This window comes from Lepidothrix coronata, unplaced genomic scaffold (genome assembly GCF_001604755.1).
Source record: "Lepidothrix coronata isolate B3197 unplaced genomic scaffold, Lepidothrix_coronata-1.0 Scaffold27, whole genome shotgun sequence".
Classification (NCBI taxonomy): domain Eukaryota; kingdom Metazoa; phylum Chordata; class Aves; order Passeriformes; family Pipridae; genus Lepidothrix; species Lepidothrix coronata.
Window position 1 is genome coordinate 2910328 of NW_016690207.1, and position 11224 is coordinate 2921551.

Sequence of the window (11224 nt, forward strand, 5' to 3'; positions counted from 1 at the left end):
CCAGGGATGTCAGCAGTGAAGTCACCAGAGCTGTGCTGACTTTGCACTGGCTGGAGGTTTGGCTCCTGCCTAAAAGCTGCCAGGCAATCTCAGGACGGACACTGAAGTGTCCCTTTGGTGTCTCCCCACATCTGTGGGGTGTCCTGTAGCCTGGGAGTGGGTCACTGAGGTGTGCATTTGGGAGGATACTTCATTAATGATGTGCTTATACAGGAATGCTGCCTTTGATGCCTGGCATTGTAAGGCGTGCTGTCAACCCGTGTCTGTTTTGGGATGTTCTGCCTGGAGAAGAGAAGGCTTTGGGGTGAGCTTGTAGCACCTTCCAGTGCCTAAAGGTGACCTGCAAGAAGGCTGGAGAGGGGATTTTTACCAGGGCTTGGAGTGACAGGACAAGGGGGAATGGCTTTAAGCTGAAGGAGGGTAGATTTAGATCAGATATTGGGAAGAAATTGTTCCCTGGGAGGGTGCTGAGACCCTGGCTTGGCTGTGGGGCTTTTATTAGCCAGGTTCTCCCAGTGATCTGAATGTTGGGGTCACTCCAGAGGTTTTGTCTCCTGCTATGAAGTGAGAGTGCAGGTCGAGTGCTTCCTGAAGCACAGGAGTGACTTCACCCTCTAATAACTCCTCCAGCCTCGTCTCCCAGGGAAGCCCTTTGTATTCAATTAGCTAATGTGTGCCTAGCACTTGGAAAATATAGAGTGCCATAGAATTGCTAAGTGTTGTTATTTAACAGCACATATTTAGAGGTTGCAGCCCTGCAGTATAAAAGTCAGAAAACCTACACTGTAATTGCCTGGTGCTGCTGCAGAATTTGCTGTGGTTTGAGCAAAGCCCAGGGATTTTTCACCTGTAAAAGTTCATTAATTTTGGCTGCTGACACTCTGGGGCTATTTTTTCCTGATGCCTCTTGAAGCAGAATGTTGACTTCTGGGGGGTGTTTTTAAAAAAAAAGAGTGAAAAGAGGGGGAAGAATCCAAGATTTGTGTCTCCCAGAAATTCACCTTGGCATCACTCCTGGTGGTCTTCTCTGCACCTCAGGTTGGACTGAGGTGGAGGGCAAAGTGTTGGTCAACTATTGCAATTGCTGCAGTGTAGGGAAGGGGGGGAAAAATCCTTGGTGATGGAACAGAGATGATAAGGGAGATGCTATTTGAACCCATCTCTTTGATTCACATCCTCCCGTGTCCACCTGCCTGAAAGCCTGTGGTTACAAAGCTGTATTTGCACAGGTGGAGGAGCCTTGGAGTCCCCTTTTAAACAGAATGTGAGTTATTTTCCTAATGGCTCCTTGCTCTTATTGCATTGGAAAGTTGTCTTCTAGCCTGCAAAAGCACCTGCCAGGATAGGGGAGAGTAACTATGTGAGGAGAGAAAGGCAGCTGTGAAAGTGTTTTGTGCAGGAATTAGGTCCCTCAGCTCTGTCCAGCAGCTGAGGCAAGGTGGGGAGCTTAGGCAAAAGTCAGTTTTACTCTGTCTCAGTGAGAAATCTTTGGATCTCCATCTGAAAATACCCCTGAGATCGGGGTTTTCCACCCCTTGTCCTGCCTGTGTTTGCCTCTTGCCACGGGAAATCAGCTGAGAGCTGCAGGCCTTGAATGGCAAATGAGTTTTGTGTTTGCAAAACGTGGGTTTGGAAATGTCAAGCGTGGTGAATGAGTGTGTAGAAAGGGAAAAAAAAAAAAAAAAGCCCAGGCGGGGACAGAAGCTGAGCTGAGTATCTGGATGCTCTCACCCCTTTGCCCTCTTTGCAAAGCCTGACCTTACCAAATCTCTCTTATCCCACTGCAAATGAAGTGTGTCCCCCAAGGGTGGTTTATCTCCATCTCATTGCATAGGCAGCTCACGGCTCATTTCCCCCCGACCTGGGTCTGCAGAGTGGTTTTGTGAATATCTGGTGGAAAAAACGTTTAGAGGCCAGAGATTGGAGCTGGAGCAGAGGGAAGGGGCAGGGGGCAGTGGGGGGAAAGGGTCAGATGCAGGCCATGCCACCCCCCTGTCTCACAGAGCTGGTGCTTTATGGACATGACAGCCACAGACATGGGGTTTTCTGCAGCTGGAGGCTTGCCTGGAAAAAGATGGATGTGGATGGGGAGTGCTGGCTGTAGGAAAAGACCCAACCAGCCACTGCTAATGAGAGCTGGGAAAAGCTGCTGCTGACATTTGAACCGGAGCAAATTGGTGTCTCTGGGGGGAGCGTGTCGGGGTCTGTCTGTGTTGCTTTGCAGGCAGCGAGCCCTGGCAGCTGCCTCCAGCCCCGGGGAACCTCCCCGAGGAAATTGGGCTGATGCAGGCGGGGATCCCTCCAAAAACTGTGCCGTGAGCTGGGCGAGGGGCCAGGAGCGACCCCGGAACAAACCTCACCCCTGCCTCGGGTTCCCTGCGGGAAGCAAGACCGTTCCCTCGCCCATTAGTTGCTAATTTAAGGAGCAGAGCACAACAAACCTGCAGCCTCAAAAGCTTAGGGATGTTTTCAGGGCAGAAAAGGCACAATGGATACACGCAGGGAGGGAGGCTGGGGCGGTCTGGCCCGAGAACAAAGCCTTGGACTGTGTGGCTGTTCTGGTACAAAACATCCCATTTTCCTTCTGTGTACAACCAAGCCAGGAGGGCAGTCAGGCAGCTGTCTGCCTCGTGCCCTGCACAATTTGCCTCCCAGCTCTGGCTGCAGGGAGATGGTGTTTTTTACAGGGGCTCAGCACATCTCCTGCTGCTCCGTTTGCATCCAGGATCTCCTCCAGCCCAGCTCCTCATTAGCCACCTGCCCTCGTTGCACGGGCTGACAGGATGCCGTGGGTAAATGGATAACCTGTCAGGGAGGCAGCAGGATAATATCATTCAAATGAATCAATAGTTCACAGGCAATTTCATGTTACCCAACGCTAATGCGGTTGTGTCCAAAACGCACTTAATCCTGTGTCTGATCACATTCCCGGGGGAGTTTGCCTGGGCTGGAATAGTCTTGTAACTCCCATGTTTTGGAGATTTACAGACGCTGTTCCTGCGTGCCCGGGAAGGCAGCAAAGGTAAAAAATGGGCTGGCTTGTTGGGAATCTCACACTCCACAGAGCCCAGAGCCGTCCGTGCCAGTGATGGAGGAGAATGGGCATCCAGCAGTTCCTGAAACTATTATTACTCCCACCTCCCTGCTCCATTTTAGCAATTAGCAAAAGAGAAATTAGTGAGGAAGGTGCCATTATTTGCTGCTAATAGGACAAGAAGGGTTGGACCCTTCTCCAGGAATCTGTCGTGTAGCTGCTTCCCTTGATGTGAGCGGCAAAGGAGGGCTTTCCCTTTTCGCTGTCATTTTTATAATATGCAGTCATTTTTATGCATTGTACCACTTTGCTTTTTAGAATTGTGAGGGGAATGCTCCCAACTCCAAAACCCCGCAGTCAAAGCACCTTCCCACCCTCCACAGGGCCTTAGGGTGTCCCAGGAGTGGCATCTCCTCCTGGTACCTGGTGCCAGTGCAGGATGGGGTTGTTAGGGTTAGGTAGGTCAGGGTTAGGTTCCTCCTCTCCCATGGGGAAGGAACTGGTTCAACTTAACAGTTTAAACTTGGTGTCACCAACTTGGTCGTGGTGGTGGAGCAGCTTCACTCAGCAGATGATGTTTGTCACCCAGGCTGGGGCCCAGTTCAGAGGAAATTCAGAAGAATAAGGAAAAGAGGTGGCCTTGGTGGCCTGGGGATCCCTCCTGCCCTGAGTTTGGATGGAGAACCATGGCTGGTGTCCTCCCACTGCCTGGGGCTCTGAGGCACAGCAGTGTTTTCACAGAGAACAGAGCAGGGATCTGTTTTTGGGGAGTGCCTTGGAGAGAGGGCAGCGCTTGGGAAATATAAATCTCTGTGTGCTCTGGACCTCCCACAGCAGAGCTGACCTTCTCTGGGCTGTTGGAGCAGGTTAGTGGCTTCATCTGAAATACATCATCCACCTCCCTGCCCGGGCTGTGACCCCGGTGTCACAGGGAGCTCCTGCCAGAAGGGGTGGTTTGTAACTGCAGAAGGAACACCACACTCAGGTGTGGGTTGGCAGGAACCACAGCTCAGGAATGGGAACTTTCCATAACCTTTTTTGCAGGGTTTGTTTGGGTTTTTTTGGGGGTTTTTTTTGGTAGAATTTGGCCAATATAACCCTGGACTTGGCTGACATCTTCATTACAAGCCTGAGATGGGCAGCACAAATCCTGTTTAGCACCCAGACCTTCCTCGCCAACGAGTGGGTGGGTTTTATCCCCAGTGTGGAAAGGGGGTTCCACATGTAAGGTCTCATCACTCCACAGTCCCATCTTCCCTCCAAGGGTTGACTGGTTTGGAAGCTTCCAGTGCCTGTTTTCTCCCCTAATCCCATTTTCTGCTTCGTGCTGCTTTAGGAGTTTTCCCTCCAGCGCCTGGACAGCCTGTTGGACGACAGAGTCAACATCCTGGGATTTTCCATTTTCAACCAGTCTCATGCCTTCTTCCAAGAGTTTGTCCAGAGCCTCAACCAGTCCTGGCAGGAGAACTGTGATCACGCTCCATTCACTGGGCCAGCAGTAAGTAAAATTCATTCCCATCACCCACAGCCTCCCTGAGCTGGGAACAGCTACAAACCAACAGGAAAACCTTGTGAGAGGAACTTCAGGATGGTCCTGAGCAGAGCCTGGCAATGCAGAGGTAGAAGCTCTGGTCTCAAAGGGTACGTTTTTAAATTATTAAATTTATTAAATAATTGAATTATTTAATCCAAGTAAACCCTGTGCTGAGGAGCTCAGGCTGCAGCTGTACTGCTGCACCTTGGACTGGCTTTTGTGGGCAGAGGAATGGAAAGGATGAGCCAGACAGAGCATTTTAGCTAAGTAGGTAGGAGAGGAATTTGGGTATCAAGCTGTGATTTGCAGAGGAGGATTTGATTTGGAGAATACTAAAGTGATCCTGAAAGTCAGAGGCTGCCCAAAGGGACTTGGGGAGCAGAGCTTTGGAGGGGTTCTCTGTGCTTGAACTGGGGCACAGCTCTAAATTCAAGCCTAATCTTAGTTTGAACTGTGTTTTCCGTGAGTGCAGGGGATGATGCAGCTCTGATTCAGTGTTCCCCTTGTGAAGTTTGTCCCTGTGTGTTTTACCTCCAGTAACAATGGCTCGTGGCAGAGGGACTGGGAATGCAGATGGCCCAGAAAGGGCTGGGCTCAGGCAGATGCCAAAAGGCTGGGTTGTGTTCCACGCTCCAGCATCTCCCTGATGAATGTGCAGATCAGGACTGAAATCTTCCCCAGGGATTCTCCCCAACTGGGAAGGTTTGCAAAGCACATTTGCCACATCAGGGGTGCTGTGACTGGAGCTGGGGGAGGAGAGAGAGAGAAAATACCATCAGTGGAACCCTCTTGCTTGTTTTTTGATGAGCTCAGAGTCCCCTTGATGAGCTGAGGCAGCTCTGAAAACCTTATTGTCACCACAAAGTGATCCTTAACAGGCAAAATTAGGAGCTTGCTGCCCTTATTATTATTATTTCTGCCTGTTGGATGTGCCTGGGACCATCCTGCTCTCCCTCCTCCCTGCTCCAGTCACTTGCTGCCTGCCCTGCTGAAATCTCCATGGGATTGCTACCAGGAAACTTCCTATTTGGATGACAGTTCAGAGGCATTAAAAACAAATTTCCCTCTAATAGTACAAGCAGAAGTCAGTAGGAACAGGAGTGTAGCAGGTGTGATGGGGAAATTAAAATTCTCATTGGGCCTTCTTACCCTGTGTTGTCTCGAGCAACCAGCAAAACCTGCAGGTGGAAGGATGCAGGATTATGCCTGGAATTCTTCAAAATGCCGTGTCCCAGGTGATGAAAAAGGGATTTGCCCTGGGTGGGGAAGTTACAGAGCAGAGCTGAAATATTCCCAGGCAGGGCATGTGTTTCCTTGCCTTTGTCTGGGAGGAAAATTCCGCCAGGGATCGTCTCTGCTGTCGGAAATCTGGCAGGTCTCATCTCCCAGGGAACAGCCCTCTGTGTTAGAACTTCCCCCTGTAGTCCTGGGAAGGAGTTGTCTCATGGAATAGCTCATCCTAAGGAGGGAAAAGGAAGCTCAACAGCTGGAAGTGACAGGAGGGAGGTTTCCTGCGAGCTGCAAAATCCCAGGGCTTTCTTCTAGAGCTGAGGAAGCATCTGACAAAGGAGGAGGGAGCTGCCTGCTCTAATGCCATTCTCATTAATCACATTGCAAAGAAAGGAAATCAGAGAAAATCATTCAAATTACAGATGGCTAGATTTGGTAATTAGAATTTAGGCTAAAACAGATGTTTGTAATTAAGTGTTTATGCCATTGAATAAAATCCAGATTGTAAAGTCTGTTTCACAGGGTTTTAACGGCTTTAATTCTCCGTGTTACGTTTTGGGGGCAAAGATACAGATGCTAATGTTTGAGGAAGGAAAGGGAAAAAAAAACCCAACCCACATGGCACAACCCAGAGTAGCCAAACCTGTTCACTATTTCCCTGGAGAGCAACTTACCTTTAAACATTGGCCTTTACATGGGAGATTTTAAAAAAAAAAAAGTGGATTATTCTACTTGACTGCTGTTGGTTTTTAGAGGGAGGAGGATGTGCTGCATCCAGCAGGGAGCTGGAGCTCAGGCTCAGGGCATCTGATGGGGTTCATTGTCTTGAAGACACCAGTTGGAAGGTCCAGCTGCTGATCTTTTTTTTTTTTTTTTTTTGGNTTTTTTTTTTTTTTTTTTGGTGCTTTCTAGTTGGTGAGTTGTTCCCAGGGCTTTGTGTCACAGCTGGACTCTTCAGCATCCCCCTAGTTTTTGGGTACAGCCTCTCCTTGTGCAGCTGGGGGTGGAGCAGGGAGCCCACCTCCCCTTCCCTGGAGCCCTGCCCTGATGAGACACCCAGCAAGTGGCAATTTTCATCAGCAACTTGCATTGTCAAGAGTTTGGCTTTGGGGATTGAGGGAAGTCCCCAGAGCCCCGTGGATCTGCTGACCCTGCCAGGGAGCTCTGGCATGGCAGGGGTGGCACAAAACCAGCAGAGATCTGCACAAATCAGACGGTGCAAGCGAGGAGCAGAATCCATTTGTTAACAGACAAATTGGCTGTTTGAGACAGGGTGACAAAGCTGTGGGTTAAAATGAGGACAGGAAAGGAGTGAGAGATTTTATAGGTGACGTGGAGAAAGTTGAGGTGAAGTAACAGGAAGGCAGTGGCAGATCCCCCTCCTTGGATCTGCCTGGAGGGAGTTCCAAAGGTGCTGCCTCCAGGTCTCTCTCCACTCCCCTGCTGAAGGCTGTGCCCTCCAAAATGTGTGGCTGCTTTGCATCTTTTCCAGTGCAAAATCCAGCAGCTTCAGCTCCCTCAGCACTGACTCAGGTGAGGCTGCAGGGAAGGGGAGGGGATGTTCTCAGCTGACCCCCTCCTCATTTTGACTTTCTGGGCTGCAGGAGACACTTGCCTGCCTCCAAAATCCAGGGGGACAAAGAACCCAGAAATGCTGCTGCACTCCCAACACCCTGTAATTGGGAATGGGTTTCCTCCACACAGCTGCACCCCAAATTTCCTTACTGTGTTGAATATGATCTGTTATATCTGAGTTACCATCTGAGAAAGAGATGAGAAACAGAAAACACTGGGGTGAGCTGAGAGGCAAATGGGAGAGCTCCTGAGGAAGGTTCTGATTTTAATTCGGGAAAGAAAAGAAGAATGGGAAGGATTCCTATTCCCTACCACAAGGACTTGATCCTATGTATCACCATGCCCTCCCCAGTCCCTAAATTCCTTGAAATTATAAGGGGCCTGCCAGAAATCCTGACAACTTTTTCAGAGCAAAGCACTCCAACCAATAATGTCAAATGCCTCGCTGAGATCTGCAAGTCTCTTGCTCACCAGCTAATAAGAGATCATTAACTGCTCAGGGCAAATGGAAATGGAAACCCAGCAGGAGACAATTAAAAATGCTGGGCCAATATTCTGATCTGGCACGAAATGGTGAAGCACTGGGGTCGCAGGGGTTGTGTTTGGTCTCATAACAGTTTCATTTGTCCAGCTGGTGGTGTTAATCTGGTTCCTGATTCAGGGAAGTAATTGCTAATTGTGTGTGACATCCTGTGACCTGAGTGGGATTAAGTTCACAGTGAAAATTAAGTGTATGCTAAAGAGCTTCATGCAACAGGGGCTCAGGACAGGACAGGCTGGAGAGGCCCTGTTAGGAAAAAATAAAGGCAGGGAGAAGGATATATCATCTCCTTTAAGGGTCTCTGAAAAATGCTTCCCAGGAGGGGAATGTTGGATCAAGCTTAGCAGACTTACCCCCAAACAGGAGGGAAGAAGTGCAGGAGAGATTCTTGCTGCCATTGCAAAGGGTCCTGTGGTACCTCCCAGCTGAGACAGGAGAGGAAACAAAATGCCAGATTTCTCTTCCCACTCTTCCACTCATTCCTTGTGTGCTCAACTTCCATGACCAAAGGTGTGCCTGTTCCATGGGAGACGGGTGAGCTGCAAGACTGGCAGGGGCCAGTCAAGCTTCTCAGGGCTCCCTGGAGAAACCTGGATGGGATTTGTGTAAAACAGATGAATCTGGGATGTGCAGGAGGAATGGGACAGAGCAAATGTGAGTCAGGGCTGGAGGAGTGAGAGGTCACCGGCGCTGTCAGAGCTGGTGGTTGGGGTTTTGCTGGCATGAGGCTGGAATCCTGCCCTTTAACTGCTGGCTTGTGGGTTTAAAGGTTTTTGTGCTGCTTGTCAAGTGTCTGATCCCAGCCCACCGTGGTCAGTGAGGTCTCACCACTGATGTGAGGAAGATCAAGCTGGGTTAACTCTGCCTCGCTCTGTTCGAATTAGTAACGCAGTGGAAGCCAAAGGTTTGTTGGGATGATTGAACTGGGAGAGATTGTCCCTGCAGGGCCACTGGCAGCACTGAACAAACCTAGTCAGGCTTTGGGAGGAGGAGAGGATGCAGATTCCACAGCCAGGGTGAGGCAGGCAAAGGAGCCCCAGGCTGGAGACTGAGCCCGTTGCCAGGAGCCGGGATGGGAAGAGGATGCTCCTGGAAGTATCCATGAGGAAAATGTAGCCTTGGTAGTAATGAGGTGCAACGGCTTAATTCCAGCAGAGTCAGGAGGTGACAATAATTAAAAGTGAAATCTCAGTCGCACCAGTGAACACGAGAGGGAAAATGGCTGATTATTAACGGGATCAAAGGCCTGGAAACACTTGTGCTCGGGCAAGAAACACAGTTTGTGAGGCTTGATGGACAAAGAAACCTGATGAAAGGCAAACAAAGCCCAGAGGAGGAGGAGAGCTGTGTGACTCTGGACGTGCCTTCAGCAGAGCCATTACAGCAGGGAACTGGGGGTGTAGCACAGCACTGGATGGTCCCTGTGGGGTCTGAAAAGTAGGATTTGGCTGCTTGAGAAGCAGATCTAGCAAAATCTCATCTCATCTCATGTGGATCTGCCTGTCAGAGGACACACTGGTGCCCAATAATGGCTGAAGCAGCACAATCATCTTGCCTGCTGTGAGTGCAGGCACAGGGTCTCTGTTCTGCCCAGCTGCCCATTTTAGGAACTCCACAAACCTGATGCTCTCAGGAGCGTTCCTCCTGGCCAGCAGATTGATCAGAGTCACCAACATGCCTGGATTAGAAAAAGTGAGTTACTTTAGGAAACTGAGGTTAGAAGAGAATGGGGAGGGGCAGAGAAGAAAAAGTGAGTTACTTTAGGAAACTGAGGTTAGAAGAGAATGGGGAGGGGCAGAGACAGAGAGAGAGGGAAAGATGACAACGGTAGAAGAAATTCCGAAGAACAAGGAAGCAAAAAGGGGTTGTGAATAGGGCGCTGTCCTGCTTGCTGCAAGGAGCAGTGGGGGGCTGGGTTTTGGTCTTCCTGCCTGAGTTTTTGTCCCCTTTTCCCCCCAGCTCTCCTCTGCCCTGCTCTTCGACGCCGTGTACGCCGTGGTGACGGCCGTGCAGGAGCTCAACCGCAGCCAGGAGATCGGGGTGAAGCCCCTGTCCTGCGGCTCTGCCCAGATCTGGCAGCACGGCACCAGCCTCATGAACTACCTGAGAATGGTGAGAGGGGGCTGGAGTGTGTGCTGCTGTGGCAGAGCTCGTGCTCCCCACTGCCAGCAGCAAGAGCTGTGCTGGTGCTGGCAGTCTGTGCTATTTAGAGAGCAGATCTAAAGGCTGGTTTGTCCCTGTTGTCCCTGGCCTTGGAACGACATGAAAATCCCCGTTTTTGCTGCAGAAAAACTGAAACTCAGTGGATTTTTATTTTTTTTTTTTGCTGAAGTATGAATGTTTCTAAGTGGTTTGAGCCCTGTTTTCAGTGAACTTGAGTCGATATAAGATCATGCTATACAGTTGCTCAGAGCTCAGTAGTAAGATGTGAGCTCCCCTGTGGAGGAGTCTGGGCTCCTTTTAACCAAGAGTGTGGTTGCTGGAACCAAACAAGCCTAGTTCTGGCGGGAGGACACTCTGAAATTTCATCCTGGGGTTGGCCAATATGACTCCATGCCCATGCAGAAGGAGCAGGTTTCTGAGTCTGTTTTGGGGGGGCAACTGAGACAAGAAAATTTCAAGAGGCTTTTTTTTCCCCCAAGGGAAAGCTCAGCTGGACCTGAGCCTTGTACCACTTGGGTCCATGCGTGTGAACCTGTTTTAAATCTCACCCTTAGTCAGAGCCAACAAAATCCTTCAGCTTCCCTTAGCTCTGGTCTTTGGAGCCCCAGTGGCTTAGCCTTGGGATGGGGGGAGGTGATGAGGGGCTGTGGAGGTGGTTTAGCCCAAAGCAAAGAAACCTGGGGAGCCCTGCACTTTGTTCTCCTGCTTCTGTTCCTCTCCAGACTCTGAGAGCAAGCAGGGTGGGGACACAAGGGCTGCACTGGGAGGGTGGTGGGGTGAGCCACCTCGCTGGGCGCTGTAACTCAGTCTCTCTTGGACAGGTAGAATTGGAAGGTCTCACCGGCCACATCGAATTCAACAGCAAAGGCCAACGGTCCAACTACGCCCTGAAAATCCTGCAGCACACCCGGGCTGGATTCCGGCAGGTAAGAGCAGACACAGTGCCCAGGGACAATCTCTGTGTCCCCTGGTGAGGGGGTGGCTCAGGCTGCTGCTGTGGGGACCCAGGGGGGTTGCAGGGCCCCCCCCTGCAAGGAGAGGTGCTCAGCACGGTGTGGATCAGGGCGTGGATCAGAACATGGATCACAGTGTGGATCAGGGCATGGATCAGAGCATGGGTCAGGGTGTGGATCAGGGCGTGGATCAG

General features: G+C 50.6%; 1 protein-coding gene across 1 annotated transcript in view; it reads left to right on the forward strand.

Moving 5' to 3' along the window:
• GRIK4 (glutamate ionotropic receptor kainate type subunit 4) overlaps positions 1-11224 on the forward strand; it is a 181168-nt gene that overhangs the window by 133484 nt on the left and 36460 nt on the right. Inside the window, exons 8-10 of the mRNA XM_017809444.1 lie at positions 4371-4532; positions 9874-10026; positions 10899-11003. Of these exons, the coding sequence (XP_017664933.1) occupies positions 4371-4532; positions 9874-10026; positions 10899-11003 (420 nt within the window). The remainder of the gene's footprint in view (positions 1-4370; positions 4533-9873; positions 10027-10898; positions 11004-11224) is intronic.